General features: G+C 43.6%; 5 protein-coding genes and 1 non-coding gene across 15 annotated transcripts in view; 3 read left to right on the top strand and 3 right to left on the bottom strand.

Moving 5' to 3' along the window:
* nabp1b (nucleic acid binding protein 1b) overlaps positions 1-2,262 on the top strand; it is a 4,168-nt gene extending 1,906 nt beyond the window's left edge. For all 10 annotated transcript variants that reach the window (XM_070449410.1, XM_070449409.1, XM_070449406.1 and 7 more), the window contains 6 exons: positions 1-724; positions 842-888; positions 1,054-1,145; positions 1,541-1,612; positions 1,691-1,766; positions 1,884-2,262. The exon at positions 1-724 is cut by the window's left edge and continues 768 nt beyond it. In XM_070449410.1, the coding sequence (XP_070305511.1) occupies positions 628-724; positions 842-888; positions 1,054-1,145; positions 1,541-1,612; positions 1,691-1,766; positions 1,884-2,117 (618 nt within the window). In that variant the 5' untranslated portion in view covers positions 1-627 and the 3' untranslated portion in view covers positions 2,118-2,262. The remainder of the gene's footprint in view (positions 725-841; positions 889-1,053; positions 1,146-1,540; positions 1,613-1,690; positions 1,767-1,883) is intronic.
* trnas-cga (transfer RNA serine (anticodon CGA)) lies at positions 268-349 on the top strand. Its single transcript has one exon. It is a non-coding gene; the product is annotated as a tRNA-Ser (tRNA).
* Positions 2,263-3,818: 1,556 nt separating the features above from the next.
* LOC139029436 (uncharacterized) lies at positions 3,819-5,417 on the top strand. The gene has a single exon (XM_070449403.1). It carries the CDS (start codon positions 3,991-3,993, stop codon positions 4,783-4,785), a length of 795 nt encoding a protein of 264 aa, XP_070305504.1. The 5' UTR covers positions 3,819-3,990; the 3' UTR covers positions 4,786-5,417.
* A 1,411-nt stretch (positions 5,418-6,828) lies between these two features.
* LOC111979978 (PI-PLC X domain-containing protein 1) lies at positions 6,829-9,863 on the bottom strand. The gene is made up of 7 exons (XM_070449404.1): positions 9,761-9,863; positions 9,259-9,395; positions 8,727-8,904; positions 8,442-8,593; positions 7,802-7,914; positions 7,649-7,722; positions 6,829-7,502 (listed from the first exon to the last, which is right to left on the bottom strand). Exons 1-7 carry the CDS (start codon positions 9,855-9,857, stop codon positions 7,252-7,254), a joined length of 1,002 nt encoding a protein of 333 aa, XP_070305505.1. The 5' UTR covers positions 9,858-9,863; the 3' UTR covers positions 6,829-7,251.
* Positions 9,864-10,155: 292 nt separating this feature from the next.
* rgn (regucalcin) lies at positions 10,156-14,827 on the bottom strand. Its single transcript, XM_024012158.1, has 8 exons — positions 14,722-14,827; positions 13,664-13,825; positions 13,171-13,353; positions 12,961-13,061; positions 12,683-12,797; positions 12,469-12,600; positions 12,030-12,184; positions 10,156-10,434 (listed from the first exon to the last, which is right to left on the bottom strand). Exons 2-8 carry the CDS (start codon positions 13,821-13,823, stop codon positions 10,384-10,386), a joined length of 897 nt encoding a protein of 298 aa, XP_023867926.1. The 5' UTR covers positions 13,824-13,825; positions 14,722-14,827; the 3' UTR covers positions 10,156-10,383.
* Positions 14,828-15,715: 888 nt separating this feature from the next.
* The window catches only part of vps16 (VPS16 core subunit of CORVET and HOPS complexes), a 26,527-nt gene continuing 24,742 nt past the window's right edge, over positions 15,716-17,500 (bottom strand). Inside the window, 4 exon segments of the mRNA XM_070449739.1 lie at positions 15,716-16,450; positions 16,665-16,768; positions 16,888-16,984; positions 17,424-17,483. Of these exon segments, the coding sequence (XP_070305840.1) occupies positions 16,306-16,450; positions 16,665-16,768; positions 16,888-16,984; positions 17,424-17,483 (406 nt within the window). The 3' untranslated portion in view covers positions 15,716-16,305.

Here is a 17,500-nt window from a genome sequence, read left to right as displayed (position 1 = left end):
GGCCTCACCCATCTCGTCGGCAGTGTATAGGCGCCACCCTGTGGCAATTTGGCGAACTACAGCGCAGGACAGGAAAAGAGAAAATGACTTACCTTCAGTTTATTTACAATACATAGCTACAAAGAAAAGCAAGGATGCAGTATAAAACCAGCGCTCTCTTACAATACCACTTATCTAACGTAACAAGCTTCTCAATAAAATACCTAGCCAAATATCCCAAAATGTAAGAAGGTTTCTATATCATTGTTACCTCCAGTAATATGCACAGTCACGGTGGCCGAGAGGTTAAGGCGTTGGACTCGAAATCCAATGGGGTTTCCCCGCACAGGTTCGAATCCTGTTCGTGACGATTGTTCGCTTTTAGTATTTGCAGTTGTATTAAAGAAAACACGGCAAGTATATCGACAAAAACAACTTCTGCTTAAATAGGCTTATTTGGATTTCGAAATAGCTATATGGAGAATTTATGCTTTATTATGGGGGAATGAGCTCTGAACGTAACACGCCCCCTTGATAAACATGTGTTTTTCTCGTCTCCCTAATTTTGACAGCTGTAAATTAATTAGAACCTGCTTTGAACGATTTCCACCATCACTACTTGTCTCGCTTTAGTGACTTTAATCAAATATGTTCGCCAGTGTGCCAAACGATGATCAATTCTTGATAAAAGACATCAAGTCGGGATTGAAGAATATAAATGTAATCTTTATCGTGTTGGAAATGGGTGAGTGGTGAATGACAGTAAAATGTTTTTWTTWWTTWTTTTTTWATTATGTGTTTCATTTGGTGATGAATGAATGAATGCAAACTTTGTTCACTCTCTCATTCTCTCCACCTGAAGGAAGGGTAACTAAAACAAAGGATGGGCATGAGGTTCGCTCCTGCAAGGTGGGGATCATTTCCTCATTATTTTCGCTCTCTCCTTCATGCAAACCTTCTCTACCTCTCTCCTGTAAAGTGGGATAATTGCTCTCTTTCACAATCCTTTTCTATTCTACTCCCTCTCCCCTTTTCTCCCTCCCTCTCCCCTTTTCTCCCTCCCTCCCCTGTCAGGTGGCCGATAAGAGTGGGTGCATCACCCTGTCTGTGTGGGACGAGTTGGGTGGACTCATCCAGCCAGGAGACATCCTCCGTCTCACACGAGGGTATCTATCTATCTATCTATCCAGACAGACAGACAGACAGTCATTTATTTTGTTCTGTCTCTCTCTCTGTCAATTCTAATGTCAATATACAGTGTTGTAATGATGTGCAAATAGTTAAAGTAAAAAAGGGAAAAATAAAGTATGGGTTGTATTTACAATGGTGTTTGTTCTTCACTGGTTGCTCTTTTCTTGTGGCAACAGTTATCTTGCTGTTGTAATTGCACACTGTGGTATTTCACCCAATAGATATGGGACTTTATCAAAGTTGGATTTGTTTTCGAGTTCTTTGTGGGTCTGTGTAATCTGAGGGAAATACGTTTGAAAAGGTTAGGAAGTGCAGCTCAGTCTCACTCTCTCTCTCTCTGTCGTCTGTCTGTTTCTCTCTCTCTCGTCAGCTATGCATCCCTGTGGAAGGGCTGTCTGACTCTTTACACAGGCAGAGGAGGAGACCTGCAGAAGATAGGAGAGTAAGACACACAAACGGTTGGCTTGGATGTTAATGTGTTGTAGATTTAGGTAAGGTATTGATCTGTGTTGTATTGTAGTTTTTGCATGGTCTTCTCTGAGGTGCCAAACTTTAGTGAACCAAACGCAGAGGTACTGGCCCAGGCCAACAGGCCGGTGAGTACACACACCAGAATGATCTATACATTTTATTATACATGTTATTTTCTACATCTCCCCTCCTCCCCATCACCTCTTCCTTTCTCTCTGTTCATCTCATCCTCCTCTCTCCAGTCTAAAGTTGAGTCCCAGAACAGTTCTTCTGTCAGTCAAAGCTCCACCCCCTCAGTCCCCACCCACACATACTCTTCCAATGAATGCCCTCCGCTCTCCCAGAATCCAACCTATGGGAGCACAGGACGGCAGAATGGGCGAGGCAACGGAGGTCCTGGGCAAGGCAACGGAGGTCCTGTCACCGACCCTATGGGCAACAGCAGGGACCCACGGCAAGGGCTAAAGAGGAAATGATGCTGGTTTCAAATCAACACGTATCTTGGGCCTAACTGTATTTTTATTTATCTAATTAAATCATTGTTGTTAACATGGCCATCATTTTCTAAGGAAGATAACATGTTACACATTTCTTTCAAATAAATAAATCATAACTAAAAGATTTTGGGGGTTTGAAGTAAAGTTTTTAACTCACTCGAACTGTTTCAACACGGTCCATACCGGCAGATAGCCTGCCCCCCTTTCATTTGCAGTAGGTAGAAGTTGTTTCTTGGAAAGAGGCAGAAAAGAGTGAGACCAGGTTAGAGGACTTTCTCGTTAATATTTCTGGAACACTGCAGATTCTAGAGGATGCATGTGAGAAAATGTCCTTACATATAAATCACACAGAGGAACAACACCCAACCACGCACATCCAAGAGAGATAGACCTACTCATTCAAGGGTTTTGCTTTATTTGTACTGTTTCTACATTGTAGCCATTGGAAGTCCATAGTCACTCCTCCCAACAAAGTCATGTGAGAGACTAGCTCTCTATGAGTCCAGTAGGCTATAGATGTCATGTGAGAGACTAGCTCTCTATGAGTCCAGTAGGCTATAGATCAAGTGAGAGACTAGCTCTCTATGAGTCCAGTAGGCTATAAAAGTCATGTGGAGACTAGCTCTCTATGAGCCCAGTAGGCTATAAAAGTCATGTGAGAGACTAGCTCTCTATGAGTCCAGTAGGCTATAGATGTCATGTGAGAGACTAGCTCTCTATGAGTCCAGTAGGCTATAAAAGTCATGTGAGAGACTAGCTCTCTTGAGCCCAGTAGGCTATAAAAGTCATGTGAGAGACTAGCTCTCTATGAGTCCAGTAGGCTATAGATGTCATGTGAGAGACTAGCTCTCTATGAGTCCAGTAGGCTATAAAAGTCATGTGAGAGACTAGCTCTCTATGAGCCCAGTAGGCTATAAAAGTCATGTGAGAGACTAGCTCTTCTGAGCCCAGTAGGCTATAAAAGTCATGTGAGAGACTAGCTCTCTGAGCCCAGTAGGCTATAAAAGTCATGTGAGAGACTAGCTCTCTTGAGCCCAGTAGGCTATAAGTAATGTGAGAGACTAGCTCTCTGAGCCCAGTAGGCTATAAAAGTCATGTGAGAGACTAGCTCTCTGAGCCAAAGTCATGTGAGAGACTAGCTCTCTATGAGCCCAGTAGGCTATAAAAGTCATGTGAGAGACTAGCTCTCTATGAGTCCAGTAGTCTATAGATGTCATGTGAGAGACTAGCTCTCTGAGCCCAGTAGGCTATAGATGTCATGTGAGAGACTAGCTCTCTGAGCCCAGTAGGCTATAAAAGTAATGTGAGAGACTAGCTCTCTATGAGCCCAGTAGGCTATAMAAGTCTGAGATCAAATAAAAAGTATGCCTATGCTAGTTCAGCATTTGAGTAAAAGTTCACAGAAGATTCACAAGTTAACTAGCCTACATATAAATTCAGATCAGTCCAAAGTCCACAGTGTGTATGTGTGTGCTGGAGGTGAGCTTCTGGGGGGAGGGGGGGGTAACACAAGCAATGACCACCTGACGAAGGCTCCTGCAGTCAGACAACTTAACTGTGGTGCAGGATTTATTTTCTATTCAGTCAAGTTATGTCCCAGCTAGTCTGCTATTGATTTCCTGTTTATAAGCCTTGTCCCCTGCCACGACTAAAAATGAAACTGAAAGTCTGTCAATGTGGGTGGAGACAGTATTTCTGTAGTAGCCAGAAGGTTTTTCATTCGGTTAGTTTGCAAAGACAATGGACAAATACAGACCGAGTGCCTGAGAGAAGTTTGAGGTGTTAGCTGCTAACGACATATCCTTACTGGTTTGAGAGGCTTTCACTTTTAACAACTGTTCTCAGACCAGTCATGCTTGACGAGGGTGTACGCTATGAGGCCCTATCAGTGGCAATGGGAGCCACGGTGAGGCCCTTGTCCGACTTTCAGAGGAACAACCCTGGCAAGACACCTGAAAACCTTTTGACTGTGGAAGGCTTTCTCATCGGTTCTGTCCTGGGCGTCACCTCTCTCCTGCAGTGGCTCAACCCTGTCTCATGGTTGACATGGGGGTTATCAGTGCTTTTCTTCAGCGAGGACAAAACAAAGGCAACCAACACCGAACTCTTTGTGGATGAGGAAAAATTCTTTGATAGGAAGTTCGATTATGACTTCACCGACATTTCCGACTCTGAGAGTTTTGTGAGAGGCGATGAGGGTTACAAGCGACCATGTGGATGGAAACGGATCGCGTTGAAGGTTCTGGACAAATACGGAGATAACACATGGCTCGGTCCAAACGCGATTCGGACATACTCGGAACCCGGGGAGTGGCCAGTGTCATATCACGGTACCAGCGAGGACGGGGCTAAAGGCATCATCCAGTCCCACTATAAAGTAGGAGATGGGCAGCTCTACGGGCGAGGGATCTACTCCACTCCTGACCTCAGCCAAGCCAGCGGCTACGCTAGAGACTTTGTGTCGAAGACAAACGGGAAAACCTACAGGATGGTCCTTCAGAACCGCATCAACCCAGCCCAACGGAAGATCTGTAAGAGAGTTGACTACTGGCTTGTTCCAGTTAATGACGGCACATCTGAGGAAGAAGGGAGGAAGATTGTGGAGCGCTCCATCCGCCCTTATGGGATTCTGCTGAAGGAGATGTGAAGGGACGTGTGATAAGAGAAGGTAAACCAAAGTCATAGGGAAGGTGTAAATTGCATACTCCTCGCGTCCTCTCTCCCTGTATCTTTCTCAAAACCCATTGCACGAGAAAGYCAGAGTTCCTTCCCCTCGGACCTTCTCCTCCAATTGGTTTTGAGAAGGAGACAAGGATATGCAGTTGAGATCTTCCCAGATAGAGACTTTAGAGCAGGAGGCCATGTTGCTTCTTTTTCAGAAATAATTGCCTTTTGAAGGAGTTAGATTATATTTCAAGAATTAGATTTCAACTGCTAGATATTCCGTCTTTATTAATTTTATAGTTTGTTCTGTCTGGCTGTATCAATGAAGTGCCTTACTGTGAATTGCCATTTGTGAATTACATCAATGTTTATTTAAAGTATGTGTTCACTATATTTTCTACAATGTATCTATTTTTCTAGTTAATGGTGTGACATTAATTGTGCACCTTGTTAGGTGTGAGTTCAAATGTATCTTTTGTTCAGTGATCTGCCATTTCTGCTTTATGATGATTTTAAATGTATTATTATTTTGTTTCACCATCCACTTTTATCGACCTTTTTGTTAGCTTCTGTTTTAGTTTCCTCTAGAAAATTAAACTAGTGCCAACAGATCTGTCCCTGCAACGTTTTACTGCACTTCTGCTGTTTGAACACAGGAGGGCAGCACACAGTTTACCTGACAATTTCTCAGGGTATTCATTCTCAGCTGTGAGGAAGTGGTTTATTTTATAAAGTCACACCTGCTGTAACATGACTATTTCACGGTGTTGTTAGTGTTTTTAAAAATGTTTAAATGTATTTTTAAATGTTTTTAAAATATTTTTTTAAAGGGGTGGATCAGCTTAATATTGCGGAAAGAATGTTGCTTCCAATGTAATTGTCTGCATCGTTTCCAATATCCCATATTTTTTTGGTAAATATATATATCCATACACGCATGCATACATATACATACACATACCTATATAGACATACATACTTTTAAAAAGAATATACCTTTATTATTATTCCCCGCAAACCCCACCACCGATCCCCCAATTGGAGTAAACTAATAAACACTTCTGCTTTTACCTTCAATTTATACATCTTATACACATTTTACAGACACAGTTTACTTTACAATAGTTCTCTCTTGTTTGTTCTTAGTCCTTCCTCTATTTCTGATGTCCATCCAGTTTGATTTCTATTTGTAACTGTGCTATTTCACAAAAGTTCCGAACCTATATACATTTTACAGATCCCGTATGTTTTACATTGTTTATCTTGTTATTAGTCCCACCCTTCAGCTCCATTCAACCCCTCCCATCTATCTCTCAACATCATCCATTTCGGATTTCTATTTGCCATATATTTTTCAACTGTGCTGTGATGCTTCACAAAATAATTGAACCTTCCTATTCTCATAGCTTCTACAGATTGTAAATTAAAAATAAACATTTTTGCTAAAATAATTATTATAATTAATGATTATATTATTGATTGATTGACTATGGCTTTTCAAATCACCCAGTATTGCTATCTGCAGCGTTAGTTCTAGGCAAATGTTGCAATTCTTCAGCCATTCCTGGACCTGTGACCAAAAACGAGCTACATAAGGACAATATCAAAATAAATGATCTAATGACTCTGCCTCCTCACAGCAGAATCTGCAGAGCTGGGAAGATTGTATCCCCCATATATATAACATTCTATTAGTTGCAAGAATTTTGTATAGGAATTTAAATTGAAATATTCAAAGTTTTGAATCCGGCGTTGTTTTGCGTATCAATTGTTAGTGTTAATTATGTTTGAAATAAAGATTCCTCAAACTGATGAAAAGTTCAATAGACATTTATGTATTTGCCCCTGCATGTAGTGTATTTGCATATAGAATAGAAAATAAATTATATTGTCCATCTGATGGAACTTTTCCTTTGGCATCACTTTAGAATGTAAAAACCTCTGATTGTATCCATCACACTCATTAACAACACAGTAAACCTGACACCCTGTGCTCTAGGTAGACGTAGGGAAACATGGGAACTCGTTCATATGATCTAGCAGTGCACGTGTCAAACTCATTCATATGATCTAGTAGTGCACGTGTCAAACTCATTCATATGATCTAGTAGTGCACGTATCAAACTCATTCCACAGAGGACTGAGTGTCTGCGTGTTTTCGATCCTCCCTTGTACATGATTGATGAAATAAGGTCACTAATTAGTAAGGAACTCCCCTCACCTGGTTGTCTAGGTGTAAATGAAAGGAAAAACCAAAAAACCCACAGACAGTAGGCCCTCCATGGAATGAGTTTGACACCCCTGATCTAGTGTATCAGAGTACCATGTTGATTACACCTAACCAAACCTCTCAGATCTCCACAACTGCATAGGGAGAAGGAGCTAGAAGCCATTTGGGATTCTGTGCATGTTAATCTGTCGGTCTCTTTCTCACTCCGTCCCTTGTGAGTCATCTGTGGCTCTCTGTCTTCAGTAGTTTCTTATTGAGCCCGATAACCACAGAGGCAAAGTGGTTCAGACCCACAAAGTCTCCACAGATGATGTTGACAGCAGTCTGGTCCGGTCCAGGAGTCTGCTTCTCCACCCAGTCCAGCAGCAGGGAGAAACTCTTCATCGTTAACTTCCTCATCGTCAGACAGGGGTTGCAGACCACCACAGTAGTATCCTCAGTCAGGTTCAGCCCCGAGGTGAAGAAATGAGCTGTCAATCAAAGAGCTCAGCTGTCAATCAAAGGACACGCAAGCCCACGCGCGCACACACACACACACACACACACACACACACACACACACACACACACACACACACACACACACACACACACACACACACACACACACACTAACCTGCTCTTCCTTGGGCCTTCTGCCGCTCCTCCAGGTAAGAAATGACCTCTTTGGGGTCTGCCGAGTCAGCGTACCTGTAAAGGGTCAAAGGTTACAGGTTTAACACACATCCACACAGAGTCCCACACACAGAGTCCCACACACAGAGCGTACCAGTAAGGGATCTTAGACCACAGTTCCTTGTGTTGGTGAAGAATCGTCTCATCGTCGTACGAAATGATGACCTGCTGCCCCAGATCCCAGCACTGGCTCAGATAGGGAGTCTCCTACACACACATACACGAGAGTTCATTCACCTTTCATGCCAATAAAACACAGAAAACAATGGACACTTCACTTCCTGAAAACTTATCTGACCCCAACTAACACCACTTCCTGAAAACGTGAACTCACCCCAACTGGCACCACTTCCTGAAAACACGAACTCACCCCAACTGGCACCACTTCCTGAAAACGTGAACTCACCCCAACTGGCACCACTTCCTGAAACATGAACTCACCCCAACTGCACACTTCCTGAAAACGTGAACTCACCCCAACTGGCACCACTTCCTGAAAAGTGAACTCACCCCAACTGGCACCACTTCCTGAAAACGTGAACTCACCCCACTGGCACCACTTCCTGAAAACACGAACTCACCCCAACTGGCACCACTTCCTGAAAACGAACTCACCCAACTGGCACCCAACTTTCTGAAAACTGAACTGACCCCAACTGACACACTTTCTGAAAACTGAACTGACCCCAACCCTGACTGAGACAGGCAGTAGTGGGGTCTTGTCTATCCTGTACCTGTGGGGGGCAGAGTTTGTCTTTAAACAGCTGAGTGATGTAGCAGACCAGGGCCTGGTGCTCAGAGTCAGTCAGCAGGTAGAAGTGGGAACAGGACAGGATCACTACCTCCTTCTGGTGCTGCTTCAACCACACAGCATGGTTGACAGGGCCTCCTACACACACACACACACACACACACACACACACACACACACACAGTATTATTGTGAATAATATTTCTAGAGCATATGCTCTCACATCGAGTACAGAAGATTAACACACCAGAATGGCATGTGTGTTTACTATACCGTACCTTTACAGTCTGTAGTGTATAGATCGCGTGTGCGAAGTACAGCGTGTCATCTGTGTTGTGTGTTTTTAGCAAGTCTTGTGTGTTGTGTGTATTTTTGATGTTTTTATGGGCGATCCGTAGATCGAAGAACCGGATTCCAGCATCCAACTGATCAGGAATACACCACGCCTATAGGAGAAAAGGACAGGGAAAATCTCTTAGATTGTATATAATATTAATAATACACACACACAGTACTCTGTCTGCAGTGTGTGTGTTTGTGTGTTTGGTGTGTTTTTTTGGTTTTATTATCCTTGTGGGGACCAGAAGTGCTCACAAGGATAGTAAAACAAGGGACATTTCGCCCGTCCCCACAAGGAAAAAAATACTATTTTTGGCTTAGGAGTTAGGTTTAGGGTTACAGTTACAATTAGGGGTTAGGGGTTAGGGTTGGGGAAAATAGGATTTTGAATGGGAATCAATAGTTTGGTCCCCACAAGGATAGGAAAACCAACATGTGTGTGTTTGGTGTGTGAAGCCTGCCTGTGTGGTGGCCCAGCGGTAGACACAGGGGCGTACAATGCAGGGTGCCAGTCGATCCAGAAACTGCAGCATGACRGACTCAGAACCCAAGACAGGAGAGTGTGTATCCAGGCAGTAACTCATGCTGTCATGACTCCCTGCAAGCAGAGACAAAAACAAAGATACAAAAGCGAAGTCATATGACACCAAGGAAAGGGACTGAATAGGTTTGAAAAAAGCAGGCTTACTTCCTCTAATGAAACTCGTGACAAATGTTTTCTCTCGGCTAGTCCCATATGAACATAGAACAGGTCTCGAACCCTCAACCATCTAGCCCGAAGTCCAGTGCGTAATCGATTGTGCCCCAAAAGCATGCTCAAGTGGCAGAGTCGATATCCGCGCTTATAAACCCAGGGTGGTTTACAATAGCTTGTGCTCTAAACTCTATATCAAACTCTTTTTGTAATCGAAATAAAAAGGATAACAGTAGGCTATCACTCGACATTATTAAGTTCATTCTCACCGGGTATCGCCAGGTCCCAAAGCGGTGTACCCCACAGTTCCTCTGGCAGTTGAGACATCCAGTCTGCGTTAGTGGACGAAACGTCTCCGCGCTCCATTTCCACCGCCTACTGACATCTACTATTGAAGATAGCTTGTAAACAACGAGCGGAATGTAGCAGGACCACAGTTAAAATGCTGTAAATATGTTGGATTTCACCCGGGTCTGTGACTAGAAAGAGATGTAAATGCCCTTTCCCATTTGGTCCTATTCTTGCTTTCGATTATCTTCAGCAGGAAGAGGACATCCCAGTTACCCCAAGAAAAAAACATGCATGAATGCCGCGTGACGTCGGGCAGCAATGGCATAACAGCGAGAATTGTATCAAAATAAGAGTCCTCATACAAACTACCTAACAATTTTAGCTTTTTTATTGGACAGAATATGTACAATAGCCTACTAATACATTAAGTACAGTAACTATAACTGAGGCGTGTTGAGTTTTGCTTAAAATCATAAAGTCATATTATTTTATTCGTGAGATTAGTGGTCAGTGGGCGCAGTTCAGTTGTGCAGCKGAGTTACTGGCTGATCATCATGGCATGATTGACAAGGGCCGGTTTTCAGTGTTTCCATTGTGTCACTCATCCAGTGAATGAATTTGCAGGAATACCCTTTGCACKCAGGCCTGTGATCTGCAAGGAGAATAAAACAGTGCCGTTTAAGATTAGGGAGGACTATTTTTTATATTTATGAGCATGGCTTTATTTCTATTACAGCATATTGGATGACTGTCATTCATATTCCATTTGCCCAGCTCATTGTAKCCAATAGGTTTAGGATACTACATGATACAAAGTGTTTCCCTATACCTATCATGAGGTTACTACAACCTAGTTAGTATATAAAAATATGAAAATGTATGCACTCACTACTCTAAGTCACTCTGGATAAGAGTGTCGCTAAATTACAAAAAATGTTTCTAACATAGGTCGAGAGACAAATTGGAGTAATCAAGGTGACAAACAGTGACACATTCAATACCGCCTTGCACACTCTGCATCTAGCTGATCTAYGTTGTAATCATAAGTTCAAAAAGTTTCAAACAAGAGTTTCTATTGGACAAAATAGCTAGGTTTATCCCTGTTTCGTTCTGTTTGCTTCCGTTTAAGAAAGATGTTTCAACAGAATCGGCAGAATGAACACCCCCCTGATCACCAGCACACGCAGTTCACTTTCATAGCAGCCACATACAAACGGCATCATCATTTTGCTAGTTGTTTAATTCCTTCTCGCATCTACGCACTCTCATCCTCTCACCTTTTCCCTTCCCTTGTGGCCTTTAGTGCACAACACAACAGCTGTCTGTGACCAGGCAAAAAAAGAACTTTCCAAGCCAAACCTTCCTACCATAACCGCTACACACAGGCAACATRGTTGTCACCATATTAGCTAACCTCATAGTCAACATAGCGACTAGAACAAATGCGTTAGTAAACCCACTACAATCACGCTGTACAGTGTACAGCAAGCAGTTACACTGGTGAGCCCCGGTGGAAATACATTTATAAAACCAAAAGCTTACATTGACTTGGAAGAGTTCCAGTGTTGGATAGCCTTAGCCAGCTAGCTAACACAAATAGCATTCCTCTCTGTTTGAGCCAGATGTTTGAGTAGGCTAAATTAGGTAAGTGAAAGTGAAAAAAATACAATGAAATATGCCTACAGTAGCTCTCTCTCTCCCTCTTTTTCTCTCTGCTGCTTCTCCTTAATATAAGAAATTAATTTGTTAAAAACTGTTCAATTTTAGTCTTTCTCTCTCTTTGAGTCAACTACTCCCCACATTTTATGCACTGCAGTGCTAGCTAGCTGTAGCTTATGGTTTCAGTACTAGATTCATTTTCCGATCCTTTGATTGGGTGGACAACATGTCAGTTCTTGCTGCAAGAGCTCTGATATGTTGGAGGTCCTCTGGAAGTCGTCATGATTACGAAAGGGGGCGCAAACCATGAGCCTCCTAGGTTTTGTATTGAAGTCAATGTACTCAGAGGAGGATGGAAAATAGCTGCCCTCTGGCTACACCATGGTGCTACCACAGAGTGCCATTCAGGCTACTGCAGACCATTACAAAAGTGTGTTTTAATCAGTTATTTGGTCAAATGTGAATACATTCAGTAGTTTTATACTTTTTWAATGTTTCACAAAAAAAAATTCTTCTGAAATTTACTGAGTAGGATGGTCCTCCCCTTCCTCCTCAGAGGAGCCTCCACTGACACACACACACACGTACCCTAAAGACAAAGCCTGCCTGCGGTTGCTTGGCCAGGTCTGCCTCATCCATTCCCTTGCAGGCTGAGGTCACGTACAGGTCTGAATAGTCTATACCCCCGAAACAACATGATGTTGTCTTATCCACCGGTAGCTTCACTGTCTGCAAACGCACCCCTGAGAAGAGGGGGAGGGAAGATGGAGAGAGGGAGAAAAGAGAGAGGGAGGCAGCAGAGAGAGATAGAGGGAGAGAGGACAGAGAGAGAAAGGGAGAGGGAGGGGCAGAGGGAGGGGGCAGAGAGAGAGGGAGAGGATGCAGAGAGATAGAGGGAGGGGGCAGAGAGATAGAGGGAGGGGATAGAGAAGGAGAAAAGGAAAGGGGGGATTGGTGGTTTTTACCTTCATATTATAATATACTGTAACTGTTATGCTCTGACACACATAAGCAGGTACACACACACCTGTCTGTGGGTCAATCTGAATCACTCTGCCTCCATTGTAGCAGGCGACCCAGAGTCTACCGTCTGCGTCAATACACATGCCATCAGGAATCCCCTCCCCCTCCTCCATCTTATACACCATCCGCCGGTTACCTACACACACACACACACTACATTCACAAGGCTGTCGATGTATTACAAGGTTTATGTGTGTGTGTGAGCGTGTGTCCCTCACTGATACTCCCGGTGTTGATGTCATAGTTGAAGGCTTCCACAGTGTAGGTGAGGCTGTCTATGTAGTAGAAGGTTTTGTGGTCCAYAGACCAGTCCAGACCGTTTGAGATGTCCACCTGGTCAAATAATAAAAATAGCAACATAAAGGATAGCTTCAGTCTCTTTTCATCTAATACCTTATAGGATTAGTCGTTGGTACTGTATATCTCACACTAACACGTAACTGTTTATGCTAGAAACTATCATTGAGAACATTCCACTTCCACCCTGATGTATCACCTGATTGAAATGTTTGACTACAATGTGGTCCTTGTTCAGGGAGAACAGAGAACCCTGCTTCAGCTCTAGAACTGTAGGACGTTCCTCCATCGCCATGGTACCTGACAGAACACAGTTAATAGAACATTACATGGAGCACAAAACAGATGCGGTAGAAGAGAGCTTGATGGATTAACGGATTGTCAAATGAATTGATCTATAAATCTCTACCTGCAAAGAGGCGTCCAGCAGGGTCCACCTTGCCATCATTAAAGCGGTTGTTGGGTTTGTCTTCATCGATGACAGCGATGGTGGAGATGGACTTGGACTCCCAGTCCAGCGCTCCAAAACTCCGTCCCGCTCCGATCACATAGCCTCCAGACCGCCGAGGGACCGCACAGCCCACAAACTTCTCTGGGGGGAGGAGGAGAAGAGAGGGAAAAGGTGAAGAGGGAGCAGGGAGCAGGGAGAGGGACGGGGGGAGTTGGAAACAGGGAGGGTTGTAAAAATAAAAATACAGAACATGACAGGAGTATAAAGTGTTGCTACCTCATAGCCCAAACAACCTGCATGAAGAACAAACTGGATCTACAAAATAGAAGTTCAATGAAAAAGATCTTTACTGAACCTTAGTTAGTGGTTATGACATATTCACCCGGAGTCACAGCTGCCTGATTAGTTTACCTGTTTACCTGTGGCCACTGTCTCTTTCTGATTGGTTTACCTGTGGCCACTGTCTCTTTCTGATTGGTTGCTGGGTTCCAGCGGTGGATTTTCTGTCCGGATATGTCCACAAAGAGCAGAGTTCCTTCTTTCTCCTCCCACACTGGCCCTTCTCCAATCTCACACCTCTCTTTCACCACACACTCCACCTTCACAGACATGACTAAAGCAATTTGACACACACACACAGTTATACACAGTAGCGCAGGGGCATCAGGCACCCCAAAAATCTGAGAGTAATATTCGTATGCGTAAACATACTGAATTGTAATTGGATGCATTTTACCACCGTATCATACTGCGCTATGATTGGTTAAGACCACACAGGTGGTGAGGTCATCTTCGGTTGATCATGGTATGAGACACGTGAACATACCAGTTATAGCTAGCTAATAAAGAGCTGTGTTTAGAAATATCCTGTCGTACTGCATGTTATTATTTTGTACGAAGCGCGCAAAACAAGACACTGAGGGGGCACAAAGTACCCAAGGATGGCTGGGGGAGGTCCGGGTCTTTTAGATTTACCACTAAAACTATATCACTTTCGCAACAAACAGTCAAATTGAAGTCTAAAACATCTGGTTTCAAGAAAGTTACTCTTAATATACAATAATGTACAAAACATTAAGAACACCTGCTCTTTCCATGACAGACTGACCAGGTGAAAGATGATCCCTTATTGATGTCACCTGTTAAATCTACTTCAATCAGTGTAGATGAAGGGGAGGAGACTGGTTAAAGAATGATTTTTAAGCCTTGAGACACGGATTGTGTATTTGTGCCAGTGAGAGAGTGAATAGGCAAGACAAAAGATGTTCCGTTGAACAGGGTACTCTGCGAGTTATAGACAGTAGCCTGCACAGCTGTTGAATTATCAGCGAGGCAGCGAGTGAACTTCTACTTCACTCACTCTCATTTCTCTACGTAGCCCCATATAAATGACTGCACTACACCGACTTGTTTTTACTTTTAGCCAACTGTTGGCTAGGATACTATAACTTGCAACTTTGTTAATGATTTCTCAGAAAACAACACATTGTACAGACACGGCAACATTACCTGTTTTAAACGCCGAAGTCGCCTGAAAAGCTTCTGAATCGCGTGACAGAAAGTGTCTCGCCGCACAGACAGACAAATAAACAGACCATGTGACAGGGGTAGTCCGCTACCGCTGCGGTACCTCTTACTCAACTGAAAAAGCATGCCGTCAGCAAAAAATGCGTCGTAAATTCGGACCATAAATTCCAATTTATACTGTAACATTTCACATGAATCCCCCCTCACATACAGTAGGCCTGTAGTTACGGTATAGCTGTTGAATGTCGTCTAGCCACATTTATGCACCTCATTTTCTGACCTGATGCGTTTACATAATAGCCTACATACAATATACCCTGTTGATTGTTACAGAAAGCAACAGTAATTCTGAGTTTCTTGTTTTCTACAGTGGACACCCATCCCATTCCCGAGTACCGTGTTCCCATAATGTTCCCCATAGGACACCCATCCCATTCCCGAGTACCGTGTTCCCATAATGTTCCATGGACACCCATCCCATCCCGAGTACGTGTTCATACCATAATGTTCCCATAGGACACCCATCCCATTCCCGAGTACCGTGTTCCATAATGTTCCCCATAGGACACCCATCCCATTCGCGAGTACCGTGTTCCCATAATGTTCCCATAGGACACCCATCCCATTCCCGAGTACCGTGTTCCCATAATGTTCCCATAGGACACCCATCCATTCCCGAGTACCGTGTTCCCATAATGTTCCCCATAGGACACCATCCCATTCCCGAGTACCGTGTTCAATAATGTTCCCCATAGGACACGATCCATTCCCGAGTACCGTGTTCCATAATGTTCCCCATAGGACACCGATCCCATTCCGAGTACCGTGTTCCCATAATGTTCCCCATAGGACACCGATCCATTCCGAGTACCGTGTTCCATAATGTTCCCCATAGGACACCCATCCCATTCCCGAGTACCGTGTTCAATGTTCCCCATAGGACCCCGATCTCATTCCTGAGTACCGTGTTCCTCTATCGTTTTGTAGCTCCTTTACAAAGGAATGCATTTATTCAATGATACAACATGAGACAACTGTCTGCAGTGTGTGAACAACACCAACCTGGTTTAATTAATTATGCAGTCACATGATCTGGAGAGGAGAGTCAGTAACACAAGCAGCTTACAGCAGACAGTAAATGGGAGCAATCTGTGCTTCTCAATAGTCAAAAGTGATGTTCGTAKTTCTCTCACTTCCTTCATTTGAACAGATTTGAAAACACAGGATATACAATATGACTGCAATTCATTGTGAATTGAMATGATCTCACTGCATCTCTTGGCTAAAACAGACAGTCGAGAGGCACATTTCTTTCATGACTGGTTAGTATGGGAGTGCTGTTGATATCAGCTTGTCTAAGCTGTGTGTGTGTTAGCTTGGAATGTCTTTCTTTCCCAAATCACTCCTTCCCCTCCAAACGTGGTTGAAGCAGGACATAGGCTGGAGCTGGGGTGAATGGTGGTTGACGGGTCACTTTTCAACAGCAACAGTTCTTAGTGCGTTTTTGATAYGGCTCACTTTTTTGACAGTGAGATATTTTGTGGTTTGAATAGGATTTCAGGAAGGTCACTTTTTGGCAGCAGTGGATCTGGCTCGGTTGAGTCTCTCCAGCAGGGCTCGGTCTGTGGTGGGAGAACAGCGGGACAGGACAGTGCTGATCTCTCCTTCACTCCTCCTCTCTATAGCTGCCTCGGCTGCCCCCTCCAGATCCCTGACAAGGAGAGAGAAGGATAAAGAGAGAGAGAGGAAGAGGAGTTTAGCTTCTGCACACACACACACACACACACACACACACACATACACACACACACACACACACACACACACACACGCACACACACACACACAAACTCACCCTATGGCCAGGTGGGCTTTGACCTTTTGCTCTGGGGTCACCTTGGAAACATACTTTNACACAAACTCACCCTATGGCCAGGTGGGCTTTGACCTTTTGCTCTGGGGTCACCTTGGAAACATACTTTTTGGCCTCGTACTTATTGTGTTGTTTCACACACACCTCCACAAAGGGCTAAGAGAGAAAGAGAGAGGTTAGTTACTTAACTAAAGTTGTATAACGGTTATAAATGACCTGTCAAGTAGCCTATTGGATGAATACCATTGTATAAAAAGGTTATATAAACAACATACTAGATAGCCAATGGGGGACTTCTTGCTCTTGGCAAATTTCTCCATCTCCTCCCAGTCATCCTTCTCTGCCAGAGCGGTCAGCTTCAGCCACCAGTACCTGACCACAGTGACATCATCAATAAAGGACTATACAGTGACGTCATCAAGAAAGGACTACACAGGGACATCATCAATAAGGGACTATACAGTGACAGCAATGTGTCATTTTATCTCATCTTGATTATTGTCCAGTCGTGTGGTCCAGTGCTGCAAGGAAAGACCTAGTTAAGCTGCATCTGGCCCAGAACAGAGCGGTACGTCTTGCTCTTCATTGTAATCAGAGGGCTGATATAAATACTATGCATGATAGTCTCTCTTGGATAAGAGTTGAGGAGAGACMGACTGTTTTCTTATAAAAGTAAGAAGTTATGCAATGTCAAATTAGACCATGATAATGTTTTCAAAATGTTGTCTCATTATTATAGTGTGGTCTCATTATTATAGTGTGGTCTCATTATTATAGTGTGGTCTCATTATTAATAACATACAGCCCTTACCTTTTGTCTGGCACCCTGAAGTCCCTGTAGAGCTGTTCAGCCTGCTTGTGGAAGTTGGAGGTGAGGAGGGCATGCAA

The sequence above is a fragment of the Salvelinus sp. IW2-2015 genome, linkage group LG20 (genome assembly GCF_002910315.2).
Source record: "Salvelinus sp. IW2-2015 linkage group LG20, ASM291031v2, whole genome shotgun sequence".
NCBI lineage: Eukaryota > Metazoa > Chordata > Actinopteri > Salmoniformes > Salmonidae > Salvelinus > Salvelinus sp. IW2-2015.
Note: the sequence above shows the minus strand (reverse complement) of the source record. Positions and strands in the feature narration are given on the sequence as shown.